The sequence below is a fragment of the Nematostella vectensis genome, chromosome 10 (genome assembly GCF_932526225.1).
Source record: "Nematostella vectensis chromosome 10, jaNemVect1.1, whole genome shotgun sequence".
Classification (NCBI taxonomy): domain Eukaryota; kingdom Metazoa; phylum Cnidaria; class Anthozoa; order Actiniaria; family Edwardsiidae; genus Nematostella; species Nematostella vectensis.
The window spans coordinates 14,132,492-14,154,306 of record NC_064043.1 but is presented as its reverse complement, the minus strand read 5'-3'; the positions used below and the strand labels follow the sequence as shown (position 1 = coordinate 14,154,306).

Sequence of the window (21,815 nt, the reverse complement as noted above, 5' to 3'; positions counted from 1 at the left end):
GAGGAGTGATGTGGAGAATGACATGGAACAAGAGGAGTGATGTGGAGAAGCTAAATGATCATCGATAATGACAGCGATGGAAATGGGGCAGTCATGACGAATAACTAAAGACGGCGATGGAGATTGACCAGAGATGAGTTGAATGATGCGATCGATTGATGAAGACAGCGACGAAGATGGAGCAGTGAGCAAATTTCTGACATTTAGATACATTAAGAGAAATGATGGAAACATCATGGAGGGAGCCAAATGGCACAAAGGGAGCGATCAAGTAACCACGATAAAGTATCACGGAGAGGAAAACGAAGGCTGTGACACCTACATGTCATGTCGCAGGAAGAGATATAAAATGAAGCACGAATAAGGGAGGAGCTATTTCGTATGGTGATCATCTCGACTAGATGCCAGGGTTTAATACCAGCTGCTGCTGATGGTTTGAGTCGCGCATGTCTCTTGACATGGACATTGTGAATTATTATGAACACTCGTCAAAAGGTGTATATTGTATTTAGAAAGAAAAAAAAAAGGCAGTGCAATAAAAAATTACCTTATAAGAAGCTTTGTTCGAAGTTCATATTTTATTCTCAAAGTTTGACTGTTATAAATTATTTTGAGTATAGTTCTTTTCCTCTACTTTTAGTATGTTATCTACTTTGCGAATCTATTCCCCTTCTTCGAGGATCCTTTTAGAAATTTGTGCAAGAGAAGGAGTTACAGTAGGTGATTGCACATGACTTTTCGACGCGTCTACGCAGTTCTCCGTCCGTATTGAAGTTCAGAGGCTAGACAGCGCAGCGACACCGGGCAGAGTTTTACCTAAAAATGAAAAACATTAATCAGACAATTTATTTGCATAGAAGGCGGAATTAAAGGAGAGGTATAGGCTCGACTTAAATAAAAAAAATCGTTATGACTTTCGTTTTTCAAGTTTTTCAAATCAATACAATCTTGTGGTTGGAGCGGATAAAAATGGATTGAAAATAAAGTCACGACGTTGAAACAATCTGAATCAACTTTGAAATTCCATAGACTGAACCAACTATACCCTTCAAATATTAACCATTTCAGACAAAAAATGTCTCCTAGAAGTGGATAGGAATATTTCAAGTTGTTCTATTACACGTTCTTCCGTATCTCATTACATCACTGGAACCCATAAGTATGGAGGCCAGTTCTAATGTACTCGCATACTTTCAAGGCCCTCCACCAATCATGGACGAGTATCGGCTCACTAGTGCAGAGTCACTCATCCAGGATTTTACTCGAAAAAGTACTAAGTGCATCAATAAATAAACGGGCGATTCTTTAATAAGCGCTTTCCATTTTTAAAAGCTTTTATTTCATAGTTCAGAGACGAAACAAAATACTGCTCCAGGGGCGGATCTAGCTTTTGGCTAAAGGGGGGTTTGGCCCTGTGACAAAGGAGAGGGGGTATTTTTTTTGTTACGTAAGGCTTTCTGGCAGCCCAAGGGGGGGGTTAAACCCCCTTAAGCCCCCCCCCCCCCTAGATCCGCTATTGTTCTCTTTATCAAGTTTGAGATTGCCGAGACGGACAGAAACCTGAAAAAAATCTGTCCCGCCAGATGCAAATATGATTGTGGTTAATCTAATGTGTGCCTTTTCTGGAGAATAAACTGATGTTGTGGTTTATATGAGGTTTACAAAAGAAATACTTACAGTACAAGCTTGAAAAAAAGCATTTTCTTACACTAATTGTTGAATATTCTACTCATCGCCGGTGATAGTGGAGGGCCTCGAAAGTATACATTATTTGGTTCCAGCGCTGTAACTATTCTTACTAAAAGCATGCTCTTTACTCTAACAAACGTCAGCCTAGTTCATGGCGTTTTTTTCTGGAATTCCTGTGCTCGTAGATGAACCATAAGGCGTGGGGTCTAGGAATTTCTGTAACGTCATAATTTCTGCCAACCACAGGAATCCCGGTCAGAACGCCTGAGACTAGTCTGCTATAAGGTAACACTCACCTTCCAGAAGTTCGAGACTGGCCCCTCCTCCTGTACTCACGTGACTGACCTTGTCTTCTGTGCCCCATTTGGCGCAGCACGTGGCGGTATCTCCACCACCTTGGCGGGACACAAGAAAAGATAAATTCCACCAGAAATCGAGCAATTTCTAACAAGTTTCAAGCAATGGTTTTTGTGTCTAAAGGCGGATTTAAACAGCAAAATTTAGTCGTATGCGACCTGCCTACGACATGTCTTAGCCTTGGATTACACACTACGATTACGTAGTCGAGTATCTGCTTTTTACACTCCACTACTCGAATTGTAGAGGTGTTGTAGAGGTCAGTCACACACGACTATATCATGCTGTATAAGTCAGCCTTTAAGAAACGTAAACTGTTAATTTTGTATTTCCAAATATCTTTGGAAGCTGTTAAAATTGATTTTGGATTCCCCCAAAAGGCACTTTTTCTGAATAAAATGTAATTTTCAACTCTATAATTTATTAAACTTTGGAAAATGTTTATCATGGCGGTGCAAAAAGTATGTGCTTATATTTAAAGCTAAACCACATTTAAAAGCTAAACTATGTAAAATCATGAAAAAGTATCCTGGTACACAATTGTGCTGCTCGAACATAAACAAAAAATATGATGCAATAATAGAAGCAGATAATGATAATGATAGCAGAAGACCGGAAAGAAAGACTTTACTTAACCTTACCAATGATGGATGTTGCGCCATTCTTAGTAGCGTCAACAACAGCATCCATGACTGCCTTGGTCCCTGCATCAAACTTGGCAAACTCGAATACACCAACAGGACTGCGGAAGTTAAAGATAAGATGGTTGAGAATAATTACATGTTCTCACGCGGTATAGTACCACTGTCAAACGTACATACCCATTCCAAACAATGGTCTTGGCTTTGCCAATAACTGCCTTGAAAGTTTCAACAGTTTTTGGGCCACAATCAAGTCCCTATAAAGAAAGCGAGTATCATTCTGAGGGACAATTACTCGCGAAATTCCCTTGAACACAATAGACGGTTCTAAATTCCCCTCATGCGTTAACGATGAGGAAAATTTAGAAAAAGACAAAAGAATCTTTTGTCTTCTAAATTTCACTATACATGAGAGAAATTTAGAACCAAGATGCTTGTCTTCTAGTTTCCACAAGAGAAAAAAAATTGAAGGCAGCAACCTGAAGAGACTAGAGTACTTGATTTCGTGATACCTAAACAACGTTAGACTAGATCCATATGGGATGATTTTGATTGCTGTACGCACGCGTGCCAATGATGTCAAAGAACTAAGCTGTAAATATGTGGAGCAACTATGTAAATCTACTATGTTTAATTTAAGAATTGTTCGTGAAAATGTGGGTCTCTAGTGGAATAAAAGGAACAATGTGTATGCAATGCCCTGATCCATTGAACCGTGTTCGCTCATTCAACCTTATATTACTCGTAGTTGCAAGTTTATTTGCTCGATGATCATGGTATTACAAAATTAAAGCATGACATATCGGGGAATTTAGTGATTAAATGTCCCCACAATCGAGGGATGATTAGTTGAAGTCCTGTAGCCGTAGGTCATGCTATAACTTATAAATATATTATTTTTTTTACTGTTACAATGTCTTAACTTTTCTACTGTAATAATATCTTCATTTTTCTACTGTAATACGTACCATCCATCCCTTAGGTATTCCTGACTCCACAGTAGCACTGCCGACCTGCAAATAAAACAACGAAAAATAAATAATGCTTAAGAACCTCTTAAGACTACAGCAATCCAATGCCTGTACAAAAAAATTTAGCATTTATATAGCGCTTATACAAACCATGTTCTAAGCGCTTCACATTTAAAATCCTATTATGTATTTAGAACGTCAATTCTTAGAGAATTGAGGAACACAACCTTCTTTCTAGTAAGCTATCATACGTTCAACAAGTAAAATTCTCGACCGGGAATCGAACCAGTTTCAGCAAAGGTGAGAGGCCCAATAGGTTGACGTGCTAACACGCTGGGCCCCCCATGATTCCAAAGACCCTGCATGGCTCAGACTCCTGAATGGATATACATTACCTCTGCATCTTCTGCAAACTTGTTGGCTGTGATAAAGTCAACGGGGAGATAAAGTTTGACCCCTCTCTCCTTTGCCTTGTCACACAGCTTCTGCACAATTTCAGCTCCTTTCTGGTCAAACAGCGAGTCACCGATCTGAACAGCATCAAACAGGTCAAATTATTTCTGGCGATTTTTCAAATACAGATTTTAAATGCTCTCCATATATTACATCATGCAGTTTTTCCGAAACATGCCGTTTCTAAAGTAGCATGCAAAATACTGTTCCATCCGCTTGAAAATTTCTATCTTACCTCCATGTTGTTCAGGACCTTGGTAAATGTGTAAGCCATCCCCCCTCCAATAATCATGTCATTTACTTTGTCAAGAAGGTTTTCAATAAGCTGGATTTTATCTGCAACCTTAGCACTGCAATGAAAGCAGGAACGCTGCAATTAGTGTACAGTACAAAGTATCAACCATGATGATGGGTTTGCAGAATAACGATTAAAAAACCTGTATTGTCTAGACACATCATTATCTTGGATTTTAATCTAGTTTTGTTATTAGTCTTTAGGCCCAAAGACAAAGTTGAGGGTTGCAGCTAGGGTCGAGTGGGTGAAAGAAATCACAAAAATTGCCAAATCTTTCACATTTTACACATGATCTCCATACCTACACACCGAATTCTACAATTAATAGCTACGTGCCTGTCTTAATGAATATATGTTTTAGACTTGGGTCTCAAAATGATAAAAATATCACCCTTTTAAACCCAAAACTAAAACAAACAACAACAATAAGGCATAAAAATCCTCACTTACCCTCCAAGAATTGCAAGGAAAGGTTGTTCTGGTGATTCCAGAGCCTTGGCGAAATAGTCCAGCTCTTTCTTCAGAAGAAAACCTGCAGCCTTCTTTGGGTGGTCAATTCCTACCATTGAACTAGAAGATAAATCAGTGTTTTATTTTAATGCAACATTCTTTATAAACCAGCCAGTTATGTTGACTATGTCATTTTATTATGTTTTTTCTTGTAATGCCGATTTAAAAAAATAAACTCATTTTAAAAATAAAGTCCTTATGATAAAAATTTGTCCTTGTGATAAAACGTTTTTTTAATTATACATACAGCATTTACATTACATATTTTAGCTATGACCATGTTATTTTACATCAGAGTAAATGACGTACCTATGAGCTCTGTGGGCGGTGCCAAATGCATCATTGACATAAATATCTCCTAGTGTTGCCAAAGATTCTCGAAACACTTTTACTGCGTCAGCATTTGCTTTCACCTAAGTCAAAATAGGAAGGTTCGAATAACATATTATAACAATTTTCACAAGTAAAAATGCAAGCGTTCAATCTTTTATCATTTAAAGTACCTACACACAAAAAACCCAGGAATATCAATCAGTCTTGATATGTGTACAGTATGCTTTGCACATACAATGAATTAAAAAAAGTGGAAACCAATCTACATTATTAGGTAAGCATAAATTCAGCTGCACATGAGGTAGTCAATGCCATTGTAATGGTGAATTTAAATAATGCACCTTATTGCCATCAGCATCAACACCTTTGCCTTCTTCCTCCAAATGAAATCTCAAGTTCTCTAGAAGAATGACACTACCTATAGTGATGAAACAAAGAACTGTTAAGGCTTAGATTTAAAGGGAGAGAAACGTACCAATAAAGAGTGTACCTGGTGCAGGGTTTGCACATGCAGCCTGCACTTCAGGCCCCACGCAACTAGGAAGAAACTTCACTTCCCTGAAGACAGACAAAAACAACAACAACTTTAGTTCTACTCCATAAAAGTTACAGAAAATAAAAGAAAGCCTTATTAAGATATGAACTGAAGAAGCCCTGGGCATTTCTTGACTACGCATGAGTTGTGTGTTCTTGCCCCCAATACTGACCCCTAGATCTACCCATGGGTTGTGTGTTCTTGCCTCCAATACAGACCCCTAGATCTACCCATGGGTTGTGTGTTCTTGCCTCCAATACAGACCCCTAGATCCACCCATGGGTTGTGTGTTCTTGCCTCCAATACAGACCCCTAGATCCACCCATGGGTTGTGTGTGCTTGCCTTCAATACAGACCCCTAGATCTACCCATAGGTTGTGTGTGCTTGCCTTCAATACAGACCCCTAGATCCACCCATGGGTTGTGTGTGCTTGCCTCCTGGCCACCCTATGCTTCAGGCTTAGTGACAGGGTGAATGCTTTTCATGCTACTTGTAACATTAATTCAGTACATACTTTCCAAGCAGTTTCTTTAGCTCATTTGCCACTGGAGCCATTGAGTACTTTTCCTGGACTCTGCCATCTGGACGACCAAGATGACTCATGAGTACCACAGACTTTGCCCCCTTTTCCAGACAGTGCTTGATGGAGGGGAGAGCGGCCACAATTCTAGACAAATTCATATGATTGTTACAGCACATATACAGTTCATACTATAGAATTATCTTACTAATTAAGTAACAATGGGATAGGTCCAGTCAGATCTATGGATAAGGGTCCCCCTTCTCCGGGAGATTATACAGATCTAAGACACTCACTAGATTTCTATTCACTAGTGGGTGTTACTAAAGTCCTACCTTAATTTCTGGATCCGATTCCAGATATCAATGACAAATTGAATGTTTATTCAGGTACCATCCGCCCATTGGCAAAACAGATAGCACAGGTTCATTTAATCATTCAATCTGTCAATCAATAACGTTTTTTGCATATGCATAATATAGCTGTCAAGTCGAACAGTCTCGCATTTGAACACAAACCTTTGGTTGTTTGTAATTTCCTTGCCTTTCAGTGGAACGTTGAAGTCAACTCTGCAAGAAAGATAAAGACCAGCCAAAAACATTATTTTTGGAACAGATCTTTGCAAAATCCTTCCTTGAAAGCCCAATCACTGTTCATTTCACGCAATCGTTTTTTTTTCGAGATTTACTTTATTACCTCATAAGAACTCTCTTGTCTTTCACATCCACATCGGCGATTCCCAGTTTGTTCAAGGCCATGTTTGCAAAATGGGATAGCAAAGAAAATAGTTATTACAGCGAGAAGACTGAACGCGTCACACTTCAGCTTCGGATCAAAGCGAAGAAAGAATTCATAGCGAGGGACTGGAAAGGAGCGTAAATAAGAAGTAAAATGGGAGGGGTGGGTAATTATGACAAACCATTAATCATTCTTTAATTTGATATGTTGATTACAATATACGCAATAAAATATCGACCATATGTTGATTTTGGAGGAAGGAAGATATTTTAGAAGCTTAAAACCACAAGATGATATAAAAAAAAACAAGTATTAAAAAATAGCCGCACCCCTCCCCCGTGCTATCCAGTTGCCTGAATCCCAGTCTCTTAAAGTTGCTCCTCGTTCAAGATGGCTTCCTTCACACGATTACAAAATTTTGCTCGTCTTCGACATGTCATTACGCTGCAATCAAGACGAGGAGTCCATCTCTACAGGCCAGCATCGGCGCTCAAAGTGTTGTCGGGCTCTCAAAATGCATCTTGTTGTGGTAGGGGTTAATTATCTTTTTTATGCTTAAATCGGCAACCACTTCGATGTGTTTCCAGCGTGCCGGCTGATAAGATAACACGTGCATTTTGTGCGTATTGCATGCAGAATGTTAAATCATTATTGCACACGATAAAAGACGTCATACAGCCTCGTTATTTATCAATGAGTATTTGATTAAGTTAAAAAAGAAATATTCATCACTTTATGCACTAGTCATTTGAAACCCCCACCCCCATGGTCCGGGGTAGTGTGGGGTTGACATGGGGGTTAAGAGAACAGGGTGACTTGCAGGAGCATGCGCTTGGACTGGCCCTTTGTAACACGGGCTCAAAGTAACGCGCCATTGTTGTTCGTAATTCACTATTGTCCGGGAATCACTGACGAATTTCTGTATACCATTCCAAATCTTGCTCTCAAATGATTTTTTTCTTAAATAGCTTTATTTCTCAATGAATTTTATACCGATTGCAACCAAATTTCCTGGGAAATGCCAAGAGCTGCAAATAAACTATGTGAGAATGTTTTTAACATATATGACAGTTCAAAAGATCAAATTGCTAAATTTGTAATATGGCCATTTCAAAGAACATTGGATATTTCCTCTAAAGTCTGCAATATATCCAATTTTGGTTTATATGCTTTTAAAGGATGTATACATTATACATATGAGTGTTTATGTTACAAGGGAAGAACCTGTGGTACACGCTGTGTGTATTGCGCAAACCAAATAAATGTGATAGATTTGTGTGATTTAATTTATTGCAAACGCAGTGAATCAAAATTCATTTAACCCATTGACTCCTGGCTTTTTTGGAGCTGAATTTACAAAAAACAGACTGAAAACAGATACCTCCCCCCCTATTCTGAGTTTTATACAGCCCGTCAAAGTCAAACACAGCTGCACCTAGTCAGCGGTATCCAAGCTTTCCAACAGTGCTTTGCGGTCCCCACTTTTAATCCCTCGTCGATGTGCTGAAGCCAGCACAAGTTGATGGTTGCTTGTATTTTTCATCAAAAATACAGCTATGAGCATATTAGGAGAGTGTCTCAGGACATCATGAAGTCTTTTGGGGCATAATTGAGTGCTTTGCTTATGGATATTTGCAAGCAAAGGTGGATTCATGATGATTTTTTCTTGTTTGGCTTTGCCCGGATGAGAAAATAATTTTCTAATGAATCACCACAGCTCTCCTAAATGGTGTCTTTTCTGAAACCAAATTGATTGCAAAATTGTTTACACTGCTATTCTGGGTCTGTATGACCTGGAATTGATTCGTTTGGCTTCGGGGTGAAAAGACTTATAAAAAACCATCTGACTTTGGGGAGAGGAGTGTTGACTGGCCCTCCCCTCGTGAATTTTCCCCTGTATCTCCCAGAATGCTTTGCAATACGTAAACATATTTTCGTGGTTGTACAATCCTTCAAGGAATGGGCATTGTGTTTTGAGGCCAAGGAAATGTACCTGGAGGATCAGAATAAAGGTATCTATTTGTGTCTTGAGCTGTGTTTGCTGATCTCTCTCCCTTGTGTGGTATTTTGAGCGTTTTATTGAGAGGGGTGATTCTGCTTTTCTCTCCTTGTTCGATTTGAGATTTGTCAAAGAACCTGTGCTATTATTTGGCTTAAGAGTAGATGCCAACACCTTGGTTGGATGCATATCTGCAAGACCATTTATCCCTTAGACTGATGCCTGAGTATCTTCATCTTGTTGTGTTTATTTTGAATTTATGAATTTTTTGGGTTGTGGGTACTTCCCAAAGCCGGTACAGGCCGGTTCAGGGGTCAATGTGTTTACCAACACACCCTAAAAATCATGCTTGCCTCACTGCCTGAGAACAATGCATTTTTTGCAAGTTTAGGTGCATACAACAGTGTAGGCAAATTCTGCTTGATATACAAACAAGCCTCCTTTAAGTTATGGCTGATATTCTAACAGATAATTCTTATGTTAAAACCATTAGGGAAACCACAGGGAGCCCAAATTCTATAAAAATATTTGCCTTTATAAATTCAAAGCAGCAGTGTCAACCCACTTTTGGTACTTTTCCTGTATATTCACCGTCAAAGTAATCTTATCACAAAACCTTGCCTGAATCTGATGTTTTCTTGGGCATTTTTTTCTAAAAAAGCTATGCATATCATCCCTATCAATGAGTCCAGTCATGTCCAAGTAAAAAAAATTCTATTTTCTAGGTTAAAGATATTCACTTGCTAGAAATGGCATATATGTGATCCAATCCACTGGTGTATGTCACAGCACAAGTCTAAAAAGGTCTAGTTATTTTGATTAAAATCTAGGGGTGGTTGATTAACCCATTGACTCCTGGCTTTTTTGGAGCTGAATTTACAAAAAACAGACTGAAAACAGATACCTCCCCCCTATTCTGAGTTTTATACAGCCCGTCAAAGTCAAACACAGCTGCACCTAGTCAGCGGTATCCAAGCTTTCCAACAGTGCTTTGCAGTCCCCACTTTTAATCCCTCGTCGATGTGCTGAAGCCAGCACAAGTTGATGGTTGCTTGTATTTTTCATCAAAAATACAGCTATGAGCATATTAGGAGAGTGTCTCAGGACATCATGAAGTCTTTTGGGGCATAATTGAGTGCTTTGCTTATGGATATTTGCAAGCAAAGGTGGATTCATGATGATTTTTTCTTGTTTGGCTTTGCCCGGATGAGAAAATAATTTTCTAATGAATCACCACAGCTCTCCTAAATGGTGTCTTTTCTGAAACCAAATTTATTGCAAAATTGTTTACACTGCTATTCTGGGTCTGTATGACCTGGAATTGATTCGTTTGGCTTCGGGGTGAAAAGACTTATAAAAAAACCATCTGACTTTGGGGAGAGGAGTGTTGACTGGCCCTCCCCTCGTGAATTTTCCCCTGTATCTCCGAAAATGCTTTGCAATACGTAAACATATTTTCGTGGTTGTACAATCCTTCAAGGAATGGGCATTGTGTTTTGAGGCCAAGGAAATGTACCTGGAGGATCAGAATAAAGGTATCTATTTGTGTCTTGAGCTGTGTTTGCTGATCTCTCTCCCTTGTGTGGTATTTTGAGCGTTTTATTGAGAGGGGTGATTCTGCTTTTCTCTCCTTGTTCGATTTGAGATTTGTCAAAGAACCTGTGCTATTATTTGGCTTAAGAGTAGATGCCAACACCTTGGTTGGATGCATATCTGCAAGACCATTTTTCCTTTAGACTGATGCCTGAGTATCTTCTTCTTGTTGTGTTTATTTTGAATTTATGAATTTTTTGGGTTGTGGGTACTTCCCAAAGCCGGTACAGGCCGGTTCAGGGGTCAATGTGTTAAATACAATGGAAACAATTCCTACAAATTCTGATTGTTTTTCAGTAACAAATTTTATTAACAAAATGCGTAGTATTGAGCCCTGAAACTCTATGTGGTATTATTATTGTGCTTATTTCATTGTATTCCCCAATTTTCAACATTAATTAATCATATGCTACCCATCTAAGCTAATGTTCATGGAACACACCGAGAGTTGAGATAGTGTGGTACAAAGCCTGCATGTTTTAGTAATTCCGTTTCAATAATTGTAATTTTATGCAAGTTTACAAATTTGTGACTAATTCACCAAAGTCTAGCCTGCAAATCTAATCTTGATTTCAACAGTTTAAGATAATAACAAACCTTTTGCATCACAAAATAGCATATGTTTATAAATTCTTTGGTTTCTACCTTCCTGATTCTATAATTCACAAATGCAATATTCCGTGGCTCTTTGACCTGATTTATTTGCTCATCCCAGAGATTCAAAAGTTGAGAAATGCAACATAAAATAATTAAATTGCTAAATGAACTCTATAGATACATTGCAATAGCATACTGACATAGACATTCTCTTAAAAAAGGCCTTCCTGCGTGCGTAAAGCATATAACTGTGGTCCAACAGTTCAACATATTTGTAAACATCGTGACTGAATGTTGCTACTCGGGTTTGGACATGGGAATTGATGCACATGCTCAGACAAGAAGTCACCCTGTTGGTTTAGAGCACTTTCGAACAAGAATCTGTCCCGAGGAGGTGGAGGAATAAACAGTTTTTTACTCAAATATTTGTCCCCACCATGGAGGCTTGGGGACAAATGAATAACATCACAGATGTACTGAAAGTCATGTCAGTTTCTGGTTTGAGACTCTTTTCTGTAGCAAGCTGCATGGCCAAATGTGCAAAAACGAATATGAATGATATTTTTTTTTCATAACTGTTCATTGTTTTAAGTACAAATTTCCTGAAGCAAATAGCTTTGAAAGATAAAGGCTTTTTTAGATGACTTGTTGTTGGGTAGTTGCCTATAGTTTGCATCCCGAGGAGTAGGGTCATTTGACTGCAGTTTTGTCCCGAGGGGGTGGGCGCTTTTCTCTGTTTTGTACAGGGTCAAAGTCTAATCCCCCACACTTCCCCGGGACCATGGGGGTGGGGGTTTCAATTAACTAGTGCATTACAGGCCATACCCCGCACCCCTACCCTCCAATTTAGGGGTGCTGTCAAGTGGGGTAGGGCCGCGGACCATTATGCATAGAAAACATGCCTTGAGTTGCAACAGGGAAGTGTAAGGAGATGGAATCGCAACTGAATATATTAAAGGTGGATGGTGCGCTCCGATTGGCTACAGCAGTTTGGAATGTTTGTTTCGCACCCTTCACTACAAGCATCGGCACACATTTTGCCGTGAAAACTATCTCTAGCAAGCCCAGATTTTCCAATGTAGAAGCTTTAGGTATATTGCCATCCACCTATTTTGTTATTTGTGTGTAATATATCAAAATTCAACGAGCAATACACAGATTTTGATGCTCTGTGGGGCCTGGCCATACAACGACAAAGCCGATCACAGGGAAACTCGCACTACAAGCATCGGTACTTATTTTACCGCAAAAACTATCTCTAGCAAGCCCTGATTTTTAGATGTAGAAGCTTTAGGTATATTATTGCCATCGACCTATTTTTTTATTTGTGTGTAAAATATCATATTCAAGGAGCAATGCATAAAAGTCCAAATCAATTTTGAAAACTCAAATTAAAGAAGCGAAAAGAACATACAATGTGTGAAATCGTTTAATTTATGCGGTTGCCATTTCATCTCCTTACACTTTCCTGGTTGCAATAACCATTTAAAAATTAAGAGTTTTTGCTGTAGATATGAGCAATTTTAATGTTCAAGAGCCTTCAAAATATGTCAATTTTCTCAGCATCTTTGAGTTTCAATAACCCTGGATGGACCCCTGCTTGTCATAGGCCGGTAAACCTGTTAGTTATCTTATGATGGCTGGGAATGATGATGGCGTTCACACAATTTTCATACATCCTCTACTTTCAGTGTAGCACTTACTTCAGTAAACAAAGCATAAACCAGACCACACGAAAATACTGTACTATCAATAATTAAACTTAACTGTTATTACTTCATCTATTAGGGAAAACAACACCCTTTAGCAGACCGGGCCTTCTAACACCAAAGCTGTCAATCAATGCGAGTGTGCGTCTCTTGAGTGACACGACAGATGACAGATCAGTTGAGGTGGGTGATACTAGTGCTAGAACCCATCTATGTACACCCCAGTATACAAGAACACTGTATAAGTGTTTGATGAATATTTAATTTACTTGTACGTGTATATATACACATTATGTGGGGTTGGGAAATTATTTTTAAAATTTAGAATCTACATTTTACAATTTTGATTGATTAGAAAACTTTATTGGTCTTTTTTGGAACATTTTATTAAGTGATTTTTGACAACTTCTGTAAAAGTGAAGCAGGAGGATGAATGGTGTGTAGATTCTCATTCTAAATGAATTTGTAGACTCATGTTCTATGAACTAAGGTTTTGGGTTGATAATGTTTATCCTGGGTAACTTTTAGGTAAGATTTTTTACTCTATAGAACTACTGATATCTCTTTGCCAATAATACTTCCAAGGGGACTAGACTAAGTTTATTTATAAATGTAACTTTTCATTGTTTTTAATTATCGGTTTCTAGGAATCCAGTGAGACTTCTGGTGAGGATGTGGAAGAACCGTTAGATGCTGCTCATGTCATCACAAAAAACGAAACTGTCACAGGTATGTGTGTATAGGTATTTGTGAATGTATTGTAAAGTGACCAATACTTCAGTATATACAGTATATCAAGCTCCCTGCCTTCCTCTATAAGGTCCCATTTAAGATTAATCACCCTTTTCAGATTCTGTACCAAAGTTACAAAAAAAACATTTGCAGTTTTGGCCATGATCCTCCCACAATGTTCATCTCTTATTACACTGATGCTTTTGAAGGTATTCAGACCCCACCCTGATCCCAACCTCTTTTTACATCTTTTTCACTCACTAGCCTCCCTCTTCTCTTTGTTTAATTGACAGAAATTGTTGTGTTCTATGATTACTCTTCTTGTTTTAGGGACTCCCAAAAGGCAGGAATTTCAGGCGGAGACCAAGCAACTCTTGGATATTGTAGCCAAGTCACTCTACTCAGAAAAAGAGGTTAGATTTTGTACAATGAATACATTCAAAAGAGGTGTCTACCATATTGCATGATGCACAAATTGTTCTCGGCACAATTATTTGCATTATACATGAAACTAAAACCCTGCTCAGTCAATAAGATATACACCTTTGTTAATAAGAAGATAATTGTACTCTGAGATTCCACATGTTCTCCGCCTTCATAGGCACCACCTATAATAACAAGATTTTCTTGTTATTGATGCCTGTCAGGCAAGTAATGTGCATTCTTCAGTGAAGTATAAAATGGAACTATAAAAATTATGGCCTGGCACTTTTAAAGTCATGTTTTTCAAGTACAATATCATTCAAGAAAAGTTTCCTTTAAAAATGTGGGAGTTCAACTGACTTTGGAGAACATGGAACACTTTTTAGTTGAAAATCATTCTCAGAAATACTGAGTAAAGTTAGTAGGTTTATATCAGCCAGGTTTTGGGCATAAGGGTTGTGTGTTTTCCATTGCAATTTAGATTGTGTTTAGTACCAGATTGCTATATTGTAAGTTAACAGTAGCAGGACATTCGCTGGTTGTGTAATCCATCTGGCGAGTAAGTATGCAGCTGCTTTGTCTCCTATTACCTTTGTTCTACAAAGGAGTTCTTTTGTCTCTATTCTTCTTGTTCTTTGTGTCGAGGTGCGGATATTGTTCATTTGCCCAATCAAATTGCAGCTTGTAAGAGCTGCGTACTGACCCCATCTGGCACTGACTAAGACTATTTTGGTGCCATTTCTAGTCATTGCATTTTAGTTAGTGTAGTATATCTTGCTAAGTTTCTTTTTTTCTTTAGGTCTTTATTCGAGAAGTGATCTCCAATGCCTCTGATGCCCTTGAGAAGGTCCGTCACTTTTTCCTGACTGGGAAAGACGTGAGCGAGACTGAGACTTCTCTTGAAATCATGATTGAGACTGACCAGGAGGCAGGGACCTTCACAATTCAGGATAATGGTGTAGGGATGACAGAGGAGGAACTTATGGATCACTTGGGAGTCATTGCTAAGTCAGGATCAAAAGTTTTCATGGAAAAGCTGAAGAATGAAGCGCGGTCGTCACATGAGAACATTATTGGCCAGTTTGGTGTGGGGTTTTACTCTACCTTTATGGTCGCAGATAAAGTAGATGTTTATACTAAATCTTATCAGCCCGACAGCCAAGGGTACTTCTGGACATCTGATGGGTAAGTAAGGTTGGATAAGAAAATTATATTTTACTATGTATGTTAACACAAAGCTTGCACACAATACTTTAGAGAGTTAGAAAGGAAAAGATTGGACTAATTTCTTTATTCCAATGTTTAAAGCAATGATGATGATGATAAACTTTATTAAAGTGTCGGAGACCGTCTAGCTCAGGAAACGAAGTCTGGACTAATATGGGGCCACAACCAAAACATCGAAATGAGAGAAAAAATATATATATCTGTAAATACTAAAATTAAGAGCTATATATACTGATACTTTATATTGATACTACTACTACTACTTTATAACTAATTCAATTAATATGACATAGAATAAAGAAAATAATAAAAAATAAAAGAAATAAAAAATAAAAAAAATATTCGTATAAATGTAGAATTTTTCAATAGTTATTAATTTTTGCACAAAGAGCAGCATTTTGTCCCATCATCAATTAGGAGGGAAATGTCGATTTCAAATAGGGAAAATATGCAAGAATTACACACTAGCTATTATTCTTTCCAGAATAATAGGGAAAATAGAATAATAGGGGAAATAATCAGGAAAAAGAGGAAGTGAGGTGACACTCAATGGAAGTTCATTCTTAGTAATCATTTCACCATCATTTGTCTCTTCAGTCTTATCTCAGTCATTGTATTACCATTATTTAATTCTTCTGTTTCTAATTATCATCAGCTCAGGATCATATGAGTATGCCGAGGCAAATGGCGTTGCCAGGGGAACAAAACTGGTGTTGCATCTTAAGGAGGACTGTAAAAGATTTGCAATGAAAACTGCAGTTGAAGGTTAGCATTTTGTTGTAAGTTCCTTTTAAAATACCAACCACCTCTTCCTTGAGTTGATTTTGTTGTTGTTGTTTTCATCTGTAAAATGTCCTTAAAATGCCTTATGCTTAGGACAAGATTTCAAAGTTACACACTTATGAGAATAGAGGCATTGATACTCTCAGTACTATAGCATTATCTAATGGTTCTCTTTGTTAGATATTGTACAACGCTACAGCAACTTTGTTGGCTTCCCTATCTACCTCAATGGTGTCTGTATCAATACTATTCAGCCCCTTTGGACCCTGGAACCAAGGGATATAAGCAAAGAGCAGCATGACGTATGTATAATTATTGTATTCAACTTAAAACTGACAAACAATGAAGGAATGAGGACACATAAGGCTTCAGAAACCTTGATAGTAAATGTATATTTAAGCACCTTCAAATTAGCGCCCCCTAAGCCACAAAATATATAGTAAGCTCCATTTACCCCTCCAAAGTTTAAGGATGACCAAATACTTTTAGCACCCACAAATTATCCAATGTGTAATTGTTTTGTGTATATAGGGTGGGCAAGACATGTGGCGTGCACACACACCTCCCGTGTATGCCCCTTGTACTTGTAAAGAATTGTAATTTAACCAAGCATTGGACGTTTTTATTTTCTAGGAGTTTTACCAGTTCCTAAGCAAAGGTTACGACAAGCCCCGATACTACCTCCACTACAAGACTGATGCACCACTGAATATCCGTAGTATATTTTACTTCCCCGAGACCCTCCCCCAGATGTTTAACATGCAGCAGATGGAGTCTGGGATATCATTATACAGCCGGAGAGTACTTATACAGGCGAAAGCTGAGAAGGTACACTTGCTAAGATTACTTTAGAGTCTGGAAATGGTGACGGTGTACTTTGTTAACTCTATTTTAATTTCAATTGCTGTTTCAATTTCAATTAAAACTAGTCATATCTATGTTACCCCAATGGCTGCGGTCATTCTTGGTGTGGTAAGATTTAAGAGTCTGTCAATGGTGAATGGTGTGATTTGCTAACTCCATCTGATTCTATCTTTATTAACACTGCTCCCGTCTATGTTACCCTTATGGCTACAGTCGTTTGCAGTTTGGTGGACAGATATCCCCATAAGCCTCAGCCTTCCTTTTAACACTTTTCACATCTCTAGGTGTTACCACGATGGCTTGGGTTCATCTGTGGTGTGGTAGACAGTGAAGATATTCCTTTAACTCTAAACACTACCCACTTCTGTAGGTTTTACCACGACGATGGCTTCGGTTTATCTGCAGTTTGATATCTCTAGATGTTACCCCAATGGTTTCGGTTCATCCTCGGTGTGGTAGACAGTGAAGATATCCCTCTAAACCTTAGTCTTCCTATTAACATTATTCACATCTCTAGGTGTTACCCCGATGGCTTCGGTTCATCCGCGGTGTGGCAGACAGTGAAGATATCCCTCTAAACCTTAGCCTTCCTGTTAACACTATTCACATCTCTAGGTGTTACCCCGATGGCTTCGGTTCATCCGCGGTGTGGTAGACAGTGAAGATATCCCTCTAAACCTTAGCCTTCTTATTAACACTATTCACATCTCTAGGTGTTACCCCGATGGCTTCGGTTTATCCGCGGTGTGGCAGACAGTGAAGATATCCCTCTAAACCTTAGCCTTCCTATTAACATTATTCACATCTCTAGGTGTTACCCCGATGGCTTCGGTTCATCCGCGGTGTGGTAGACAGTGAAGATATCGCTCTAAACCTTAGCCTTCCTGTTAACACTATTTACATCTCTAGGTGTTACCCCGATGGCTTCGGTTCATCCGCGGTGTGGTAGACAGTGAAGATATCCCTCTAAACCTCAGCCGTGAGCTGCTCCAGGACAGCGCCCTCATCAAGAAGCTAAGCAACGTGCTCTCTGCACGCCTGGTCAAGTTTCTGCAGGAACAGGCGCGCAAGGACCGTGTCAAGTACGAGAAATTCTTCAAGGACTGTGGGATTTTCATCCGCGAGGGAGTGGTGACGACTGAGGACGAAGAACAGAAAGAGGAAATCGCCAAGTTGTTGTTGTTTGAGTCCTCTAACGAGAAACCAGGAACGCTCACTAATTTACCTGCTTATGTCTCTCGTATGAAGCCAACGCAGAAGAAAGTGTACTACTTGTGCGCTCCCAGGTTTGTGAGAAATGTTTTTTTTTTTAAAGTTTGCTTTCACCAGGGGCCTTCGTCTATCAAGCAAAAGGAGCAGGGTTCAATCCCAGGTCAGGTCAACATGATTTTTTTAAGCTGTAAAAACCTGGCTCTTTACATTGGGGACGCTGTAAAATCCCTCGTCTTCTTGGAGGTCCCGTATCTCGCCTGTTTTGGCGACCGCAAATGAACAGTTGGGTAGCTGCCGCTGGGGACAGGCGAGCTGGCCGGTGGCACTATCTTCAGTGACAATGCTTAAGCACTGGCACTCATGAATGTGAACTGCGTCTCGCAGTCCATATCTAAACACTAACAACTAAAGTCCGTCACACATGTGATCATGTTTCGCAATGTTAATTTGCGCTATGCAAACTCAACATTTAATCGTTTTACTTGTTTAAGTGACTAGTGCCTATAAAGTAGGGGGCGCGTGTCAATCCATCCATGTGATTTCTGATCCTGATTGGTTTGATTCCAGCCGAGACCTGGCAGAGACGTCTCCATACTACGAGACGCTGAAGCAAAACGACGTTGAGGTTAGTTATCACGTGGTATCATGTGTGACGTTGAGGTTAAATAGCACGTGGTATTATCTATGACGTTGAGAATAGTTATCACGTGGTGTCATCTATAATGTTGAGAATAGTTATCACGTGGTATCATGTGTGACGTTGAGGTTAGTTATCACGTGGTATCATCTATGACGTTGAGGTTAGTTATCACGTGGTATCATCTATAATGTTGAGGTTAGTTATCACGTGGTATCTTCTATGACGTTGAAGTTAGTTATCACGTGGTGTTATCTATGACGTTGAAGTTAGTTATCACGCAGTGTTTTCTATGACGTTGAAGTTAGTTATCACATGGTATTATCTATGGCGTTGAAGTTACTTATCACGCCGTATCACTATTCTCAAAATGTATCGACGTGCATTTCACGTCAATTGTTTAATTACCGCCTTTTAAAATGGCAACGCAATAGACGTCTTTTAAGACAGCAACTTCAAAGTTCCCTTTTTCGTGATACCACGACACTGCCTGGCGGTCTATTAGACCTGGTCTACCTGTGTATACTGTCCTCGATCCATCCTGTACTAAACCTGGTCTACCTGTGTTCTACTTGTAGGTGCTCTTCTCGTACAATGAGCAAGATGACGTGGTACTTCACTACCTGAGGAAGTATGAGAACAAGGCAGTAATTTCTGCCGAGAACTTCCTTTCGGAGGCGGAAGACACGAAGCCCAAGAATGAGCCTGAAGTCGAGGATGTCACACCTGAAGGTAGATTTTCCTGTGGACGTGGTAGATCCAACTTGCGTGACGCGATGTGTCACGCAAGCCCTATGCAAATAAGGTGTTCATCTCAGGAGGGAATTGAATCCGGTCGAATTTTAACCCATTCAACAACTGAAATAGCTCAATTCTTTTTTAAAAAATTATCAAATAGTACAGGGAAATGTGTATTGTAAAAAATGATGAGAATTTTGAATATTCAAAACATAAAAACCACATTGTCACTACTCACGGTATACGAGTAAAAATCATAAGGTACTTATAAGTAAAGTGATAAATTGGTTTCTGAAACCGTTGACAAACACCCTTGAAACATGCATTCAAAACAAAGAAACAAACAAACGCTCTTAGCCAGTTCCCAGGAATACGCAGCCACAGGTAACATATGGAAGGTAAAGTATTTGACAACCCTTCTGTAACAAATGACCCTAATATCGGCCAACATGGGCTGAGAGTGCACCTGCACACCCCCTATATACCCCCTATGTACCCCCTATATACCCCCCTATGTACCCCCTATTTACCCCCTATGTACCCCCCTATGTACCCCCTATGCGCCTGGTGCCGTTTTGTCCTGTTATACTAACTGTTGATGATTCGCAGAAGGAATGCTGTCTGAGCAAGAAGGGAAAGACCTCGCCGGGTGGATGAGCTCCATACTCGGCCCGACTCGCGTGGTGGGCGTGAAGGTGTCAAAGAGACTGGCCAATACCAACCACCCGGCCATGATAACTGTCCCGGACATGGTCGCCGCCAAACACTGGCTCAAGCTCATCAAGACAGAGCATAACAAGGAGGTGGAAAACATGAAATACCAAATTATTCAACCCACCCTGGAGATCAACCCCAAGTAAGGAAGTGTTCGATATTTCTATATTTTCACTAAGGATTTCGAAATTGAAAGATGCATCAAAGAGTCCTTGTTTGAAATACCTTTGTTTTTTTATTCAATATCGGAAGGCAAAATATGTGACGAAATCTCAAGACAAAGTTTAATGCTTCTTTATTACTGTCGAATCCGTTGTATCGCGACGCCGCATTTTCAAAACATCGATTTGATTTTGTCTTTTGGAATTTTCCGCCAGTCAAATTAATCTAAGCCAATCAGATTCTTGCCATCTCTCGCCTAGAGAAGCTAGTTTATTTGTTTCAACTCGGTTTTCTATTTTTTCTTTAGACACGATCTTATCAAGAGACTTGAGAAAGCAAGGGGTAGCAACACTGAGCTAGCCACGCTTATTACCAATCAGGTGGGTATCCATAGCAACCAATACATCCTAAAATATAACTCCGTATTCCAACGCGCGCATCTCATTAATCAATCCCATAATCCACCGCACGTTTCATTTATCCGTCCCATAATTCATCACGTGTCTAAACGCCTCATTCCGGCGCGTTCCTCCTCTGTCCAATAATCCACCGCCCGCCTTTTTTATTCATCCCATAATTCAACGCAAGCCTCATTCATCAACCCCATAATCCACCGCTCGCCTCATTTATGCGTCCCATAACCCATTGCGCCTGTTGCCTTACGCCTCATTCATCATCCATCCCATGATCCACCGCGCGCCTCTTTTTTCGGTGCGCTAATGGTATGTCATTTTTTAGTTCTATGATATTGCGCTGATAGTGTGTCGTGTCTCAGCTGTACGATAATGCGCTGATAGTGTGTCGTGTTTCAGATGTACGATAATGCGATGATAGTGTGCCGTGTCTCAGATGTACGATAATGCAATGATAGTGTGCCGTGTCTCAGATGTACGATAATGCGCTGATAGTGTGTCGTGTTTCAGATGTACGATAATGCACTGATGATAGTGTGCCGTGTTTCAGATGTACGATAATGCACTGATGATAGTGTGTCGTGTCTCAGATGTACGATAATGCGCTGATGATAGTGTGCCGTGTTTCAGATGTACGATAATGCGCTGATGATAGTGTGCCGTGTTTCAGATGTACGATAATGCGCTGATAGTGTGCCGTGTTTCAGATGTACGATAATGCAATGATAGTGTGCCGTGTTTAAGATGTACGATAATGCGCTGATAGTGTGCCGTGTCTCAGATGTACGATAATGCAATGATAGTGTTTTATGTTTCAGATGTACGATAATGTGCTGATGATAGTGTGCCGTGTTTCAGATGTACGATAATGCAACGATAGTGTGCCGTGTTTCAGATGTACGATAATGCGCTGATGATAGTGTGCCGTGTTTCAGATGTACGATAATGCGCTGATGATAGTGTGCCGTG

The 21,815-nt window shown here is 39.5% G+C and overlaps 2 protein-coding genes across 2 annotated transcripts in view; one reads left to right on the top strand and one right to left on the bottom strand.

Moving 5' to 3' along the window:
* Positions 1–559: 559 nt before the first annotated feature.
* On the bottom strand, positions 560–7,165 carry LOC116601476 (phosphoglycerate kinase). Its single transcript, XM_032362304.2, has 14 exons — positions 7,002–7,165; positions 6,824–6,874; positions 6,300–6,452; positions 5,740–5,807; positions 5,591–5,667; positions 5,226–5,329; positions 4,857–4,976; positions 4,347–4,461; positions 4,054–4,188; positions 3,656–3,700; positions 2,868–2,944; positions 2,688–2,788; positions 1,986–2,084; positions 560–816 (listed from the first exon to the last, which is right to left on the bottom strand). Exons 1-14 carry the CDS (start codon positions 7,061–7,063, stop codon positions 776–778), a joined length of 1,248 nt encoding a protein of 415 aa, XP_032218195.2. The 5' UTR covers positions 7,064–7,165; the 3' UTR covers positions 560–775.
* Positions 7,166–7,399: 234 nt separating this feature from the next.
* Positions 7,400–21,815, top strand: part of LOC5517716 (heat shock protein 75 kDa, mitochondrial) — a 36,410-nt gene continuing 21,994 nt past the window's right edge. The window contains exons 1-13 of the mRNA XM_032362302.2: positions 7,400–7,572; positions 13,021–13,124; positions 13,589–13,670; positions 14,004–14,086; positions 14,896–15,281; positions 15,979–16,088; positions 16,287–16,408; positions 16,740–16,934; positions 17,880–18,256; positions 18,750–18,807; positions 19,398–19,551; positions 20,167–20,413; positions 20,741–20,813. Of these exons, the coding sequence (XP_032218193.2) occupies positions 7,434–7,572; positions 13,021–13,124; positions 13,589–13,670; positions 14,004–14,086; positions 14,896–15,281; positions 15,979–16,088; positions 16,287–16,408; positions 16,740–16,934; positions 17,880–18,256; positions 18,750–18,807; positions 19,398–19,551; positions 20,167–20,413; positions 20,741–20,813 (2,130 nt within the window). The 5' untranslated portion in view covers positions 7,400–7,433. The remainder of the gene's footprint in view (positions 7,573–13,020; positions 13,125–13,588; positions 13,671–14,003; positions 14,087–14,895; positions 15,282–15,978; positions 16,089–16,286; positions 16,409–16,739; positions 16,935–17,879; positions 18,257–18,749; positions 18,808–19,397; positions 19,552–20,166; positions 20,414–20,740; positions 20,814–21,815) is intronic.

Excerpts from the sequence above, each read along its gene's own strand:
- LOC116601476 (XM_032362304.2), bottom strand. The coding sequence starts at position 7,063 with ATGGCCTTGAACAAACTGGGAATCGCCGATGTGGATGTGAAAGACAAG. Across the intron at positions 6,875-7,001 it reads GACAAGAGAGTTCTTATGAG|AGTTGACTTCAACGTTCCAC; the intron begins GTAATAAAGTAA and ends TCTTTCTTGCAG. Across the intron at positions 3,701-4,053 it reads AGTTTGCAGAAGATGCAGAG|GTCGGCAGTGCTACTGTGGA; the intron begins GTAATGTATATC and ends TTTTATTTGCAG.